The sequence below is a fragment of the Triturus cristatus genome, chromosome 12 (assembly GCF_964204655.1).
Source record: "Triturus cristatus chromosome 12, aTriCri1.1, whole genome shotgun sequence".
Classification (NCBI taxonomy): Eukaryota; Metazoa; Chordata; class Amphibia; order Caudata; family Salamandridae; genus Triturus; species Triturus cristatus.
Genome location: NC_140595.1, coordinates 735269405 through 735288563, shown reverse-complemented (window position 1 = coordinate 735288563; position 19159 = coordinate 735269405). Strand labels below are relative to the sequence as shown.

At 45.4% G+C, this 19159-nt stretch overlaps 1 protein-coding gene across 1 annotated transcript in view; it reads right to left on the bottom strand.

Annotated features, from left to right (window-relative positions):
- The window catches only part of LOC146782623 (NXPE family member 3-like), a 232598-nt gene that overhangs the window by 60648 nt on the left and 152791 nt on the right, over positions 1–19159 (bottom strand). The window contains exon 3 of the mRNA XM_085640078.1: positions 5570–5640. Coding sequence (XP_085496204.1) covers positions 5570–5640 — 71 coding nt within the window. The remainder of the gene's footprint in view (positions 1–5569; positions 5641–19159) is intronic.

The window sequence follows — 19159 nt, the reverse complement described above, 5'->3', positions numbered from 1 at the left end:
GACGTCATGCGTGCACGTAGGGAGAACGGCCACGGCAGCATAGACGTAGTAACTAAGCCACAAGTGTCCCGAGTCTTCATTGCCACGTGTAGGGACTTAGGTGCCACGGGCCCAACAGCGGTAGCACCCCCAAGAACACCACAGACCGCCACCACTGCACCGCCCCAGTCCCCATCCGTGCCATGGCCAGCGCGGTCTGACACTATCAGTTCTAATTGATCTTCCTACGGGACGCCACAGTGGGGAAGACGTCACTGGTGCAGCGGTACACCAAGAAATCCTTCCTGGAGCAGGCGGTGTGCACTCTGGGCATGAAGTTCCATGTGAAGATGTTGACGCCCGGCGTGCGGGTCAAGCTGCAGATGTGGGACACTGCGAGGCAGGAGCGCTTCAGGTGAGGGACTCCCCCACCACCACAGCTGCAGTGATGGTTCACAAGGCGACCTGCAGTGCGCACACTTTCATCCCCACCCCACCACCATAGCAGCAAGGACAATTCAGTGGAGTGACTGACCTGCAGTGCATACTTGTACTGCAAAGTTACTGAATTCACTAATCCTGCGTGGCAGGAGCACTAGAGGCGAGTGTGACTCTCCCGACCCCACCACCATAGCAGCAGGGACAATTCAGTGGAGTGACCTGCAGTGCATGCTTGTACTGCAAGTAACTGGCAGAAGCTCTTGGGGAGTGGAGTTGATGGGAGTGGCGGGGGTTAGCACCCCTATTCCATGCGTGTTTCACGTATGGCCTCGCCTGCAACCCACACACACTATACATTGATTGTTTGAGTGAGGCTAGGTCCCTCAGAAGAATCTTACATTCATTTCTTTAATATAAACTGTTATTTTTGTGTTTGCCCGGGGAAGCTAATCTTGGACAGCATTCCCAGGACAAAAAACAACTTTATTTGCTTTTATAACCGTGCTTCTTTTTCTCTCCTGTCTCTCGAATATTGAAATGTAGTGGACTAAACATGGTTTCTAGTTTGATGGAGCTGATCGCTAAAAGAACCCTGTGTTTGGTCACCCAAAAGGATCTCTAGTTATTCATCTCACCCTGAAAATCCCTAAAGGGTTTGCTCACTAAAGCACCCTTGAGAGGGGTCACATCTATCCTCCCGCCCATTCACAAAAAGAAGTCCCTGTATCCCCTTAACCCATTCAGATTTCTCGAGCACCACTCCAAACGGAGGTAGAGTCATGTTAAAAACAGTGAGGGGGCATATCAACAATAGACGGCGATAAATATGGCAAAGTGCGCTTAGCGCTTTTTTATTTATCGGCGTCTATCGCTGGAATTTATCGCCCAGTTAGCGTGTTATTAACAATGCATTTCTCCAGGGCAATAAAATTCCAGCGATAGGGGGAAATGGCAAAAACATCGTTGGAAAACCAGCGTTGATCTCCTGAATACGGCGATAACCTTGCTGATACGACCCTGTGGTCGTATCACCATAATCCACACCCAATGTAAAACATACATAACTCATGATTTTTGCAGACGTCTGGAAGCAGCGTTAAGGGCAATTTAGCGCTGAAAAGAATATCGCTACGCTGGACGGGGCTGCGTTGTAAATATCGCGAAGCCCCGTTACGATATTTAACAATGAAGTTTCACGAGGCACACCCACCTTGCATCTCATTAGGAAAGCGAGGCGGCAAGAAACATGCGCTAACGTGTCCTTGTAGATAGAGCGATAAAATTATCGCCACTTTTCACCCCAAAACGGACGCTAAAGCAGCGATAATATTATCGCCAGCCCTTGCTAATATGCCCCGATATGACTTGTCCTAGTGATTTAAGTGTTTGTTGTTAGTCCCTCAATTTCTGCCTGAATGAAGAAGTTATTCGATCGTTCAGAATGCAGAACAATGTCATACATTCACCCCAGTACAGAGATCTGGGCCTGAATCCATCGTTTTTTTGCTCACCATGCCATTCCAGTTTGAACCCAGCCATATGCAAATCAGTCTTGACCCTGTGCCTCATGGGAACAGTCCAGCCCGAACTGCCAAGTCATGTCCTCCCTGGACTGGAAACAAGCATCCTAGGACCGGTTTTGGGGTTTCACTCCTCTTCAGCCAGGATAGCTTGATTCCAGTTGCATGGAGAGCACGGGACTCACGTCTGAGCATACCCGTCCCACTCGGGTGACAAATGCAAAAACAACAATTGATGGACAGAATGCAGAACAATGTTATACATTCACCCCAGTACAGAGATCTGGGCCTAAATCCATCGTTTTTTTGCTCACAATGCCATTCCAGTTTGAACCCAGTCATATGCAAATCAGTCTTGACCCTGTGCCTCATGGGAACAGTCCAGCCCGAACTGCCAAGTCAGATCCTCCCTGGACTGGAAACAAGCATCCTAGGACCGGTTTCGGGGTTTCACCCCTCTTCAGCCAGGATAGCTTGATTCCAGGGGCATGGAGAGCACGGGATTCACGTCTGAACATACCCGTCCCACTCAGGGTGACAAATGCAAAAACAACAATTGATGGACAGAATGCAGAACAATGTCATGCATTCACCCCAGTACAGAGATCTGGGCCTAAATCCATTGTTTCTTTGCTCACCATGCCATTCCAGTTTGAACCCAGCCATATGCAAATCAGTCTTGACTCTGTGCCTCATGGGAACAGTCTAGCATGAACTGCCAAGTCAGGTCCTCCCTGGACTGGAAACAAGCATCCTAGGACAGGTTTCGGGGTTTCACCCCTCTTCAGCCAGGACAGCTTGATTCCAGTGGCATGGAGAGCACGGGACTCACGTCTGAGCATACCCGTCCCACTCTGGCTGACAAATGCAAAAACAACAATTGATGGACAGAATGCATAACAATGTCATACATTCACCCCAGTACAGAGATCTGGGCCTAAATCCATTAGGGCTCATTTATGAGCCCCTGCGTCACTTTTGCGCCGCCGGTGCGTCACTTTTTGTGACGCACCAGTGGCGTAAAACATGTGCCATGTTGCGCCATATTTACAAAGTGACGCATCTAGGTAGATGCGTCACTTTGTAAACCCCTGCGCCACATTATACCTGCGCCAGGTATAATGTATGCAAGGGGGGCGTTTTGACGCAACAAAGGGTCGTAGAAGTGACGCAGTGAAATCTACGAGATTTCACTGCGCCACTTCTAGGGTGCAAATGCGTCAATTTCTTGCGCCTGCCTCAAGGCAGGCGAAAGACTGACGCAGGCCCTTTCACATGGGGCTTGCCCCATGTGAAAGGACACATTGCTGGAGTTGCGTCACTTTTGTGACACACTCCAGCGATGCGTCACTTTTGCGCCTACAGATACGTCAGAAATACTGACGTATCTGTGACTCCTTGCGACATGATGCGTCATACTGTAAATATGACGCATCACTGGAGTCGCAGGGAGGGCGCAGTGAAAAGTGGCGCATCACTGTTTTCACGCAGTGATGCGTCACTTTTCATAAATGAGGCCCATTGTTTTTTAGCTCACCATGCCATTCCAGTTTGAACCCAGCCATATGCAAATCAGTCTTGACCCTGTGCCTCATGGGAACAGTCCAGCCCGAACTGCCAAGTCAGGTCCTCCCTGGACTGGAAACAAGCATCCTAGGACCGGTTTCGGGGTTTCACCCCCCCTTCAGCCAGGATAGCTTGATTCCAGTGGCATGGAGAGCACGGGACTCACGTCTGAGCATACCCGTCCCACTCGGGGTGACAAATGCAAAAACAACAATTGATGGACAGAATGCAGAACAATGTCATACATTCACCCCAGTACAGAGATCTGGGCCTAAATCCATCGTTTTTTTGCTCACCATGCCATTCCAGTTTGAACCCAGCCATATGCAAATCAGTCTTGACCCTGTGCCTCATGGGAACAGTCCAGCCCGAACTGCCAAGTCAGGTCCTCCCTGGACTGGAAACAAGCATCCTAGGACCGGTTTCGGGGTTTCACTCCTCTTCAGCCAGGATAGCTTGATTCCAGTGGTGTGGAGAGCACGGGACCCACGTCTGAGCATACCCTTCCCACTCGGGGTGACAAATGCAAAAAGAACTATTGATGGACAGAACGCAGAACAATGTCATACATTCACCCCAGTACAGAGATCTGGGCCTAAATCCATTGGGACTGGTATGCTCAGACGTGAGATCTCTGTACTGTAGAAACACATGAACTTATTTACTCCCTTTTTAACCAGACGTTCCAATTCTTGTGGTTGGCTTTTTACTTGAGTACATTTGGACTCTTATTACCTTAATACATTGTGCCCTTTTCAATGCGTAGGTTATCTGTTTAATACATTTGTGTTTCAAGTGCTAGTACACCCTTATTCCAGCATGTCTCTGGGCATCATTTTTTGTACTGAGCCAAGGTATCAAGTAGTGGACTGGGTGATACCTTTTGGGGAAAGATTGGCTTATTCATTGAGGTTCCCTGACCAAGTTATTTGAGAGGTTAGTGAAAGACCATATTAAGACTTCATGATCTTTTAAACCAGGTTAAGAGAGATATCACAAACAAAGGAAGGGCATCTATTTTAATGGGTTATATGAACTCAGCTTAGACATGACCAGTCACCTGACATTAATAAATGCAGCCATAAACCATGAAGACACATAGCCATGCAGAAGTGTAACCACGAGTCACAGGTGGGAAGCAGCGTTTACATCGCATGCGGTACAACTCATGCGATTACAACGCGGTTGCTACAACCGCGTTGTTATAACACTAACCATTACAATGCAAGTCGTTTCTACGACTTGCTGTAGGGGGCGCTCTAAACTAAGGAATAGTATAATTTACTATTCCAACACCTTCCCTACTGTTGCGCACGCTGCAGTTGGAATACTAAATTATACTATTCCTAAATCCAGTGTCCTCCCCCCCCCACAGCATGTCGTAGAAACAACTTGTGATGTAATGGTATGCGTTGTAACAACGCTGTCGTTGTACCAACTGCGTTGTAATCGCATGCGTTGTACCGAATGCGATGTAACATTGCATATTCGTCAGAGGTATGCGAAGGACAGGTGCAGAAGTAAAGCAAAGAGTATGAATGCTCAGGCAGTACAGAACTGCAAGTACAATCAACATTGAAGAAACAGAAGAGATTTATCCGCAATGCACATCTGTAAATTGGTAAGAACAAGAGGAGATTCTACGCCAGAGGAATTCCAGTAGTCGTGGTCCAACGCTTGTTCTTCAGAGTAACCACAGGGACACAAATGTTGAAAACCTGAAGCTTGAGGAACCAAAGAGAAACTAAGCTAGTAAGTGAACTCCTAACAAATACACCACTGCTAAATGGTCACCACAGGCACACATAGGCAGAAAGACAGATGCTGGCAAATACAATCAATGCAGGCCGAGATGAACAAGCACAGACAATCAGTGCTACCTTCTTGTATTTTTGGAGGCCGAGATAGTGCAGAAAACTTGCCCTTTTGGTGACCAGTCCACTACCCTGCTATCTGGTCTATCCTGGTCTATCCTGCAGCGGCCTCTGCAACTGCAGATGCCACTTTGGACAGAACAGCATCATTGACACATTGATTTGCAGGTGAAAGACGCGCCCACTTACCAATGCCGTTGTTTCTTGAGATTACATGGACAGGTGGGATCTGTATTGGTAACTCCTTATTTGTTAGCTTTCTGTAAGGCACAAAGGAAGAAAGGTGAATAAATTGGGTGTAAAAACCCACTTTAAGCAAAGAGCATAGCTAATCTCCAATAAAGACGTCTGCTTGTTCTGACTTAGCCAGGTATATCGTTTCTCAGGTTTTTGCATTGGTTTGAGATACCCATTCCCCTGTCTGGATGTGAATTTCTGAAGCTGGGTTTTGGGGACTCACCATGCACTCACATAGCAATGCACTACACCCTTTCCAGTAGGTGAATACATTGTTAGAGCTTATCAGGAGAGTCCCACTACTGACATTATCCAAAAGCAGCGACGATGACCACAGTGCTTTTACAGATGGGTATGTATGGATTATATAATGTGAGGCTAGCTGGGAAGCAGCAGAGCCAGGCGCACATCAGCAACCTAAGCTCAGGGATCGGGCACAGAACTTCAATATCAGGGAAGGTAGATTGTTGTAGGACAGAAGTGCCTGTAGATTGAGGCTGTTAGGCTGCAGGCACTGTCTCTTACCAATGTGTCTTAATTAGGCAAATTGATTTATAGGGATCCTAGTGTGAAGAACCCATTTGTTTTTAAATGCATACATGCAAAAAAAGCTGCGTCTCTAGCAAACAGCTTATGCTATGCTGCATGGATTTTGTATGACAGTGTCACAACACGCATAAGGATTCCTATTTTCATATTGCAGATGGATCTCCTCTCTTTTTAAACACAAAACAGTCAACAGAGGAGAGGATGCCTGCTTTTGAAGAAAGAAGGGATTCTCTTTTCAATAAACTTAAGTATAATCATTCGTCCCCTTCGAAGTCCCAAAAAGGCCAGGCTAGATCTCATACTGACAACACGGACTTGGCACAGTGACAACGTTCATGAGGTTGCTTTGTGTAGATCCTTTTTTTCATGCAGAGCTGGTTCATTAGATAATGAGGTAGGCGTGTGATTAGGAGGGTGTAGAGGGTTCTAGTAGCGACACTGAGAACTGTATTGAGGGAGCCCTCAGAGTGCTGAGGGAGAGCTCTGAGTATACTTGTCTGTGTGGCAGGGCATTTTGTACAAAATGCATGCTACATACAAGCCAGGCCTGATCGCATGCCACCATGAGCACACGCGTACATCAGAGTATGAGTATATTGGGCTTCGGGCTTGGAAATCGGACTGTTTGAATGGTAATTCTCACTCAATTTTTGGTATTATTTTCCTAAAGGCAGAGAAAAGAATTTTCAGTTTCTCTGCTCTGCGTGATGTGTATACAGCTATGAAGCCACCTCCCACGTGTAGATTTATCTTGAAAGGAAGCAAAGCTGTTCCATTCGCTGTCTTCCAATCACTTCTACAGGAAGGCATTGTTGGCATACACAAGTAGCTACACATGAATGCAGCAGGAGAGCCCCTTCCACTGGTTGTTATGGGCCATTATATAATGTCACCGCCAGGGCCGTTTTTACCATTAGGCAAGACTAGGCGGCCGCCTAGGTCGGCAAAAGGGGGAGGGCGGCAAAAAACATGAGTTTAGGAATCCCCTTGAACGGCCTCCAACCTCGAAAGCGCATTGGGTAGCACCTTCTACAATTCAACGTGACGTCATGTACGGCGCATGGGTGGGGACCGTGCCCGCTAATTTCCAACTTCCAATTTGCTCTCGACCCGATCGGAGTCAGACCTCTGTCTGTGCTCACACGGTCACACCCTGTGCTGACCCCAAGGTGCCTGCCCACTTCTAGGAGCATCCGTTCTTCTGAGAGGTAATGGGGAATATGGGTGTAAATAATGTAACTTATCATTAAGGGTGCATTTGTAGCGACCAAAACAAACATTGTTTGTTTTATTTTTAGCAACCACCTCTTGAAGGACCACATGGACCAAAACGCATTGTGGCAAAATCATGGAGCTTACCTCACAATGACAATGGAAAATGTTCGCCATTGACCAGCACTGTATATAAGTTGATTTTGATTTGAATTTCATGTCGACAAAAGTTGAAGATTTCGTTAAAATATTTGAATATAGTGAATTTATATTTTGAATGAATTGGGCAATAATACATTTGCTTAAATTTTCATGAACTAATGACCTTGTGGTTCACAAATTCATGAAGTCTCTATTGTCGGACACCATGAGACTACTCCCAGCATAGGGAGCAGACATCATTTTCTTGTTGTGTGTACATAGACAGAGCACATTCCCTGGTTGTGCTAAAGTAAATTTCTAAGATTAACAGTTAATTTTAAAAGAGAATCGGAGTGTGTATTTGGAACAATATATGATTAAAACTTTGAAAAGTAGCACATTGGAGGTTAATTTCAATAGGCAATGTCCATCAGTGCTTAATCCAGGACTACCATTTCCAGCTGTTTAATTGCGAGATCTGGCCTGTTCCAGTCTGGCTATCCCACCCCCCTCCCCCCTGACCTTGTGGTGGCCCTGCTGCTCCCAGTATTGGATCTAAGTGGATCACTGTGCTCACTCAGACATGCCTGCCTGGATCAGTTGGTCTTTATTACGCATTGCACAGATTCCCGCCTAGGATGGGGATGAATGGTGCAATTGAGCTATTGTTGGTCAGATTGAAGTAGAAGCAGTGAGAGAAGTCTAATAAACAAAAGCGGTTACTCTCATGTCCTCTACACCCGTGGCAACATGTCCAGCATGAGCAGTAAAAATAAAGACCGCCATAAAGGAACACAGCTGATGGCCCATTTAGTTTATGGTGGCAACTGCCATCTTTGAAGACAGGATGTCCAGTGATCTCCTGACAAGCAGCAGTCTTATAAAAAAGCAGTAGATCTACATCAAGTTTCTTTGCATCAAGGTGGCAGGACAGACGTGCCTCTACTCATAAACTCACTTTTTCAAAGACACCTGATCTTCCTGATGCTGCACTGAACCTGTATGTGAGTGATAGCAGTCAAAAACTTGCTTTGGGGCTCCCAAACACCATCCCTTTTTTCCCCCGATGTTCAATGAAGTTGTCCTGTTTGCTTTTCCTATGTAGGTGCATACCAGAAGGGACTGTTGGGAAATTGCTCATTCAGCTTGCCAAATTAAATACAATGTCTTGGTTGGTTGCATCACTACATAAGCCCTTGCATTCTACCAGTTAGAGCCTGACAAAAGCTATATAGAATCTTAGGATGCAAGGATGACTAGTTTGTTCTGCTGTTTGGTAAACAAATACAAGTCTCTCTTTGGAAGAAGAATGGGTTAATTTGTTTGGCTGGGGCAGCGAGCGAAAAAGAAAGTGGGTGTGACTGGGTTGTGCCCATGGGTGGCAGTGTACTTGCCAACTAGATGTGAAGTGGAGGAAGTCTCTTTGCTAGAACAGGATGGTTATGGTGTAAATTCCCAGAGGCTTTGGGATTGAATGGGTTGTGACTGCAGACTGTATTGGGGTTGAGAATTTAGGGACTGGGCAAACTTGTATGGATTCTCGAGACACATCTTGAGGATGAAGCAGGAAGGTGACTTCAAGATCTGATGTCAATGGTTTTCTGGTAGTATACCACCATCGAGTCTTTCTTCCATCACACTATCATCGATGCTGCAAAAGCCTGCTGTGTATTTAGGATGATGAGTGAAGAACTGTAGGAATTCATTTTAAGAATGCTCTTTTATGAGAGATTACATTATCACTTTCCCACCTCATTGGATTGTGTCCAAGATTCTAGTATATGATGTTGTGACCCAAGGCATCACCTTAACGGGCGTTTGGTAATTGCTACCCAGGTGGTGGATAATGATCCAGTCTTGTATGCCTGACCAGTGACGGTGATGTTTCAGACTGGTTCTGTCTTTTTCTTTTTTTCTTTACCTGTGATGTTCTATTACTTGGCCAGGATGAGCGTTTATCATTGGTGGTGATGTCTGAAACCAGTCACAAGATTCTCCATACTCAAAAAGATTGAAGTGCATCTAGTGATTGTGTGTGACATGTGTATGTCTTCAGGCAAAACAATTTGTATGGTTACTCTAGATTCCCACCCTCTGTCCCAGCTATACAGATCACCTAGATGATAGTGGGCATTATGTGCTCTGCTTCGTTTGTTAGCTGTAGGTACCTGAGTGCGAGGCATTGGTGTTGCATCCTGAGAAATTTCAGGTCTCACGAAAGATCAGTTGGCCAATTGTCCATTCAGTGCTTGAAACAGTTCGTAGGTGGCCATAATTTTCTCTGGCTTGGGGATTATTTCATTGGCCGAGACTGGATGATGTATAACTAGTCTGTTATCTATTAGTTCAAGGAGGCTGCAGGAATTGGCACTGGTCCTTGCCCACCCGATGGTCGGGATGTGCTCTGGTGGCACCTGCTATCCCTTGCAGCACTTCCTGGATCTAGTTCTAGAAGACTTCAGCAACACTGGGGATGCAGAAACGTTGGCATTTGTATCACCTAATGGCAACTTGAGTTGAGAATATTGTCATGTACCAATAATCTAGATCTAGCAGAAGCTAGTGAGATCCAGCACTGAAGCAAATCTTTGAGAACTATCTCTACCTGTCGACTTTAGCCACAAGATCATCTACAGTGGTGGTGTTGCGGGTCTCCTTTTTTCATTGCTTGGTTAGCGAGGTTAATATCTAATGCATTAATTCTTCTAGCCTGCATGACAGAGAGAGAGAGTGATGGTGGTAAAAGGGAGGGGGCTGCATTTTTCAATTGTCACCTAGGGCGGCAAAACACCTAGAAATGGCCCTGGTCACCCCAAAACAATGAACCATACACATCTTGCTTTTAAACAAATCACTGTATAGCTTAGTCTGAACTGTAAACATGTAAACCTTCATAGCTTTCTTCTCTGCCAGAATCTGAGATAATCTCTTTTTTCCAGAAACACTGGAACTGTTAAATATGCATCCTTCAGATCTAATTAAGTCAACCAATCTTTCTTCCTCAACATATCTCACAATAGACAGATCTCATCCATCTTGAAATGGTGATATGATAAGTAAGTAAAAGTTTATATAGCGCGTGATTGCCCAGGGGCGTCTAGGTGCTGGCGTTTTAAAAAGAAAACTAACCAAGAGAAAGAATATCATTTAAAGCATGTGAAAGGCGCCATGTTTTTAACATTTTCCTGAACCGCTGTAGATTTGATTGATATCTAGGGACAGGGAGTCCCAAAGTTTGTCCTAGGGACAGCCTGTAGTTTGGCTGAACTAGATCTAAGCATACAGTCAGGTATATGTGTACCAGGCAGAGTGATTTAAAATCCTTTCACTGGATAACACCCAATCGTTCAAATTTTCAGATTAAAATCCGGCCTCATTCCCTTGTCTTATTTCTTCACCAGAAAAAATATGTCTCACAAACCCCTTTCAACCATAACTCACCAACTACATGGCATCTTTCGAAACAGGGCCTGCACCTCCTGATCTGCCATTTCCATTTCAACTGCACCAAACTGTAACTCCTCTGCATCTGCCATGGCTCAACAGCACTCTATTCAATCCCCCTGAACTGTCTCTACGACCCATACATCCAGAGATATCTCCTTCCACTGAACTACAAACTGGACAAGTCTGCTACTCAGTTTTATTGGGCTAGAAATGTAGATTTTTCCAGATTTTTCCAGATCATACCTGATGATCCTCTCATTTTAATCTCTCCTGTTGTACCTCTGCCTCTGAGGAAAAAGCCTGATACACATTGCTGAGCTCTAAAGGGTCTACCTCCTTATTGAATAGAACTGAAAGTGGCAACATATTTAACATGCCTTAGACAAAGTCTTCACCAAACAACAGGTCCACATATGAAACGCCTCTTGTTATCTAATTCTGCCAACTTTTGGACCTATTTTCATAAGAATGCTTTTCCTTCTTTTCATGCAGATTTACCTTTCCCAAAAGGCACACCAGTCTTAGAAGCCATTGGCACAATTCCCCACATCAATGTAGGCATTATTCAAGTATTGGGTTTTATTCCATCCTGGGACCACTCACGCTCAGCACTAGGAACCCACCCACACAACATTCCACACTCGCATACATGCTCCTCAACACGCATTCAGTCGCCAAATATGCCACAAAGATGTGGCACCTACTGCACAACAATGCCTCTGCCCTACTTTTGTTCACAGAAGCCTAGCTAAGTCCTGCATTAGCACCTGACATTGCCAGAGCCATCCCCCGACGACAAAATTGCCAGGCAAGACTGACTTCACAAGCACAGAGACAGAATTGTCATCATCGACAAGAACTCCATCAGCGGCACCACATCTTTAAACGTGTAAAACCTGTTGTTCAAGCTTCACGCCACAGCCAACTTCACCCATAGTGGCACTCTCATCTACAGACCACCGGGACCATGCACCAACTTTACTGGCACCAGCACAAACTTTATCGCAAAACTCGCCCACGATGCTAACAATTCCATCCTACTCAGAGACCTGCACTTCACCTGGAAGACCACACCAACCGCAACTCAAGAGCACTCATTGAAGGCCTTGGAAGCCTTGGCCTCACCCAAGGAGTAAAGGGACTTACCCACATCGTCGGACACCTCCTGGACCCTATTTTCACCAACATCAGCAACATCCAAGTTAACAAGCCCACACCAGATCCCTGGACAGACTATGCCCTCATTAAGTTAAGCATCCCCACCCCAGTCCAACGCACATGCACTACTGCCAGCCCAGCCCACTGAAACTGCAATAGCATGAAGGACTGAAACACTGCTCTCAACACCGACCGACCTGAACACAGTAGCAGCTTACCCAAAGCCATCAAGAATTTCAACAAATGGATTACCTCCTACGCCAACTCCTTAACTATCCTAAAACACAACAATACAACAAAATCCAAACCCCAGGCCAGTTGGTACATGGAGGAAATTAGACTGATGAAACGCCACTGTAAACAACTGGAGCGCAAATGGCGAATGAGCCAGGACAATGCAGACAGGAGCACGTTCAAAACCACCAAATGCACGTGGCAGACCGCATCAAAGTCAGCACCATCAGAAACAAATAAATCGTTGCCTTTGTGAAAGATTCCACCTCTCCATCAACCACCTCCAATTCGATCACTGCCTTGCAGAACCTATGCAACAATCTCTCTCAATTCTTCAGCAACAAAATCACCGCCATATACAGCAACTTCAGCCCCCAACTGAACCTGGCATACCGCGCCAAATGCCTCCTGATCTTATCCAAAGAACCAATACTAACCATATGGCCTGTCATCAACCCCAGAATAAACTGCTTCCACCATGAAATCCATCCACTTAGGGGCTCCATTGGACTCTTGCCTCCACCACTCCTACTCCAGAGGACTGAAAATCATCAGCATCGTGCTCACGCCCATTCTGAATGCCTCTACCTCTTCTGCAACCTTCCCAGATGTTTGGAAACACACAACTGTCCTCCCATTGTTGAAGAAACCCTCTTTGGATCCTTCAACACTTGCAACAAAAGACCAATCTCCCTTCTACCATTCTCAGCTAAGGTCTTTGAGAAAAATCATCAACAGACACTTCACTGAATACCTCAACACCACTCAGTCTGGTTTCAGACCCAACTACAGCATGAAAACTCCCCTCATTGCTGCTATGAATGATATTCGCATGACTCTGGAACAAGGGAACCCAGTGGCCTGCATCTTTCGGTACCTCTTCACAGGATTTGACACAGTTTCCCACTCCATCCTCATCCAATGCCTACACGACATCGGAATCGAAGAACATACACTTCGATGGACCTGCTCGTTCCTTACTGGAAGGGCCCAGCCAGTCAGCCTGGCACTGTACACCTTGGATACCCGCAAACTCATCTGCGGAGTTCCGCCAGGATCCTCCCTGCACCCAACCTTCTTTAAAGCATACATAATCTCTCTAGCTAGCATCATCCGCTTACACAATATCAACCTCCTCTCATATGTCGACAAAATGCAACTCATTCTCTCCCTCGCAGACAAGACACCCAGTACCACAATCACGTTCAGTGCCTGCATGACTGAAATTGCCTACTAGATAAGACCAACTAGACCGTAATCATGATATTTGGGAAGAGCACATCACTGTGAGATGCCACCTGGTGACCAACAGAGCTAGCACTGACATCCACCACCCACACCAAGAACAAGAGATCATCATTGACAGGAAACTCGACATGACCACCGTAGTCAATGCCTTTGTTGCCTCATGTCTTCCATAACCTGAAGTTGCTGAGGAATTTTTAAATAGCTCCCAATCAGCACCCAGAAAACCATCATGTTTGCCTTGGTCACAAGCAAGCTGGACTACGAGAACATGATCTATGCCGGGATCAACAAAAATCTCACCAAAAGGCTGCAGACAGTGCAGAACTCGGTGGCTAGAATCACTCTCAACATCCCACACCACATTCACATCACACTACACCTGAAGGAGCCCCACTGAGCACAATTCAAACTCTTCACACACATTTTCAAGGCACTACATAACACTGGCCCAGCATACCTTAACAATCGCATTGGCTTTCACAAACCTTCCAGACACTTCCAATCGTCCGAACTCCTACTTGCACAAATCCAAAGCATAAAGAAAACTGGATCCCATGGTCAAGCCTTCTCCTACAGGGATGCCATATATCGCCAATTCTCTTTGCGCTGACCATAGAACCATTGGCAATACCACTATGCACTAGTACAACATTGAAATGGGTCATCAATAGGGCAACCAATTAAAACTCCATGCAGATCACATGGTACTATTTTTAAGTACAGAATAAGTAAACTCACAAAAAGCAATTAATATGATTTCCGTTTTTACAGGCCTTGGAGGATACCAAACTAACATGTTAAAAACCGATATACAACTGCTTAGAGCGTAGGTCGAGACATTATCTCCACCTTTGGCATTCACTTATATAAACACTCCCAAAATTTACTTGGAGATCCGGATAACGAAAAAAATAATCCTTCATCTATGATTTAAATTACACACCACCCTTGAAGAAGGTGTCAATCTGATTAGAGAGATGCAACAGGTTATTCATTATATTAATTGGCAGGGTTGCCCTGCTGAAAATGAATATACTCCCTCTTTGTCTTTTTTAATTCAATACATTACCCTGTGTTTAGTACGAACATTTTTTCCAAAAACTGGTGCTCTGATTAGCTAATGTCTATGGGGGCATAAGCAACCTAGATAGAGTGGGAGGCATTCAAAGTAACAACCTTTACAACCTGGTTACTTGTGCATCTGGAAAAACTATATAAGACTTCACTGGAGACTGGCTGTCTCCTCCCCTTCAAATTGCAAGAGCTAGTTTCTTCCTTGCTTGAACCATGCCGCAACTCTGAATATATGTCCTCTTATAGACCTCTAGCCTTATTACAACTGAATACAAGATTTTGAGCAAAGTACTGGCGATGTGGATGCTCCCTATGCTATCAGCATTGATCCACGCTGACCAGAATGAATTTATTCTGTGCCACAACACCTCCTTAAATATCAGACGCCTATACCAGGTCATGGAGGTGGCTAAAGCCCATTACCCTGCAGTGGGCTGCCTCTATCTCAATCTTCAGCAGGCATCAGACACGCTGGGGTGGGAGAAAATGCTGGAGAACCTAACCAAATTTGGAATTCCCCCAACCTATATCAAATGAATAAAGCTTTTATATACTGACCCCACCACGAGAGTAAGGATGAGCTCAAACATTTCATATCGACAGCCACAGAGAACACCTTCCACCCCTCCCAAGAACTCTGCAACTCCCTCTCGGAATACTTCAACACCAAGATTGCCTCCATCTACAACAATTTTGACCCCCTACCCATGGCTCTCAGCTTTAACAACCTCAACCAACCAATGCACACTAGCTGATTATCACCACCTGATCCCCGCTCACCACTCTTACCACCACGGCCATCATGTCTTCCAACCACTCCGGTGAGCCCCCTGCCCCCAAAGACTCTTAAACCTCTGAACCATCCCGATCAGCACCAAACTCACCAGCATCATCAACACTTCCATCTTCACAGAAGCCTTCCCGGACAAATGGAAACATGCGGAGGTCAGACGCTTTCTGAGGAAACTCTCAGCTGACCCCATTGATTAAAAAAATTATTGACGATTTCCCTGCTACCCTATTCGGCCAAAGTACATCGACCAACAACTCAACAAATGCCTAGAACAAAACCACCTACTTGATGCCTCACAATCAGGATTCCATGCAAACCACAGCACTGAGACCGTGCTGATCACTGCCACAGACAACATCAGATCTCTCCTCAACCATGGATAAACAGTGGCCCTGATCCTCCTCGGCCTCTCTGCTGCGTTCGACACTGTGTCCCACCACACATACATCGACAGACTTTACAGAATCAGCATACAGCAAAACGCCCTCAAGTTAATCGCCACTTTCCTTACAGGTCGCACACAGAGCATCTAGCTACCTCCCTTCACCTCCAAATCCAAGAACATCATATGTGGTGTACTCCAAGGATCTTTTCTCAGCCCCATCCTGTTCAACACCTACTTGACCCCATTCGCAGACGTCATCAGATTTCACAAACTCAACATAATCTCCTACGCTGACGACACTCAACCAATCCTCTCGCTCACTGAGGACCTCTCCAACACCAAAACCAACTTCTGCGACGCTATGACCAACGTAGCTAACTAGATGAGAGACAACTGCCTCAAACTCAACTACGACAAGACATAAGTACTGATCTTTGGGAAGAGCACCTCTGTGTGGGACCATAGCTGGAGGCCAGCATAACTTGAACCAACACCCACACCTACAGACCATGCATGAAACCTTGGCATCTTTCCCGACAGTGAACTGACCATGAAACAACAAGTCAACGCAGTCCACACCCTTCACATGCTCTGCAGAATCTTCAAATGGATCACAGTCAACACCAGATAAACGTCACCCAGGCCCTCGTCACCAGCCCTATAGATTATGGCAACACTCTCTACACAGGCATCTCCTCCCAGCTCCTCAAAAGACTCCAGACCATTCAGAATGCGGTAGCCAGACTTATCCTGGACCTCCCCAAACGGACTCACATCACACCTGACCTCAGTAACCTCCGCTGGCTCCCCATCCAGAAGAGATGCCAGTTGAAAATCCTCACACACGCCTACAAAGCCCTAAACAATCAAGGACAGTCCTACATCAACCATCGACTGAACAACCTCACCATGGACTTTATGCCCATCGCCACCCTGTTTCACTTGTTTGGTGATCTTTCTGGTCTTCAGAACAACCGCACCAAGACCACACATTTCCATTATGGAGCGATTACTAGGGGATGCAATATTAATTGGTACACTTACTATTCTGGTAGCCTTACACACATTTCGCTATCTAGGTATACAAACCTATAGATCTACCACAGATCGATTGGATGGTAATTTAAATAAATATATCAATTCACTTCGCTCACAAATATTATTCTGAGTCACACTACCCCTCTCAGTGGCAGGGCGTCTTGCACTATCCAAATCTGTTATGCTACCCCGTTTATAATATTTGTGTGCTAATTTTCCTGTGGTATTTTCCGCTGTTTATTTTAGACTACTTCATTCATTATTATTGGATTTAATATGGGGCACAGGATAAACGGAGAGTGAACCTTCCGAAACTGCAGTTGTCACTGGAGAAGGGTGGAATGGGTGCACTAGACTTCAGGGCTTATTGCTTTGCAGGCCAGTTACAATGGTTGTCATATTGGTTAGCGGGCTTTCACTTAACTGAAATTAGCTTCACACCACGGATACTACGGCTAGGCAAACTACACACACTATTATTACAAGGTGCTGCACGCCACCCGCCTACCATTACCACTTGGCAATGCACTTAAATGGTGGGAACGTGCTCTAAAATATGCCAATGACCCCCCCCCCCCCAGATTACGCCCCTGACATACAAGGCCTACCAGCACCTGCAGGCCTACTCAGGTCAATTAGGTTGGAACCATGCCAATCTGCAGGAGGGGAACTGATGTTGCACCAGGATTTTATTCAGACTCACGTCTTATCCAACTCCCTCTTTCTGACCCATGCCAACATCTCCCGCTATGTTTGCACACACTGGGCTCAGACAGGGACAGAACAGGAGACACACTCCTTTATCAGGCGGTATATGAAACGGGCACTGGCAGACATCTGGTAAAATGGCTGTATAAAGGCTTATATACGCACCTGTAAACCTCATTAGCACCCCTTCGAGTCCACTGGGAGGAGGACCTGGGTCGTGCCCTACATGATATAGAATGGCGCTTCCTCATCAAATACGATATGATTCCCCATAATTCCCGGTTTAAATTTATTCAATTCTCACTACTGCACAGGGCCTATTTTCCGCCACTAAAATTCAACAAAATATTTTCAACAGCGTCTTCGAACTGCCCCAGATGCCAAGCAGACCCAGCAGACTTGTAACAGATGATTTGAGTGTGTCCCTACTCAATGTCCTACTGGGCAAATGTTCACACTGCACTAGTGATGTTTGCAGAGGCTACTCACTGGAATAGGGCAGAACACTGTCTTTTGGGCCAGTGCCCATACCCCTGAAGCTCTAAAACCATGAAGCACTGTGTGGGCCTAGTGCTCATCCTCACCAAACAGAGTACCAGATGCTGGAAATCCTTCCAGGCCCCCCTTATATCCAGCTGGCAGGGTGAGGTCATAGACTGGGGTATGGCCGAGGGATATGCATTACGGAGTAAGGAATATCACGGTCTCTAAAATTAGCCCATAGCTTTGGTTTTGGATGACTTACCAGAAACTTTAAAGTCCCAAACGGACGGTATCTAAAGAGCTATTATGGAATTGAAGGATCCACTCCCTATGTTTTACTACTGTTGCATGACCTTCCACATACACATTATATACTGAAATAGGTTCTTTCGTATTTGTGTTGCGCCTCATGTCGACCTCGCCTTTCAAGTCTTCCTCCCATCTCTCTCCATAGCTCCTTTTCAGTATTATCCTTCAAGTTACACACAGCAGATGAATAGTTGGGGTTAGGGTGGGGGCAGGGAATTGATAATATGTTTAATTTTATTTTTTCCCTTGAATATTTGGTTAAGAAGCCTATGTATACCTCCTATTTCGTCTGCTAATATTCATTATGCAGTTCATTGTCCTGAATGTTTTCAGTGAAAATGTACTACAAACGACCTCAAATACCTACAATGTATCAATATGGCAAAGGATATAATATATCTCTTATATTTCTTGCAATAAAAAAACTCAATAAAGTTTGTTAAATAAAACAAGGCATCATTATTGAGTCAGAAGAAGGATGGAGAATCAGTGTCAAACCATTAAGGGTATCATAATGGGAAAAGTGATAAAAATAAATTATGGACACCATGCTCACAAAAGTGCACCCACAGTTCTATGACGTTGCATTGGTGCAAATGTAAGACTTTCAGGAATTCAAAAGTTTACAAAAGAATGCCTAGAAATCATATCCCTACCTCACTTTTGTGAATTCCTTTTTGGGATGAGCAAATATACTCAAGTACATTTGCTCCTGCAAAAAACTGCAGACCAAGTGCAAAGTCACTTGTTATATTTTCTTTTT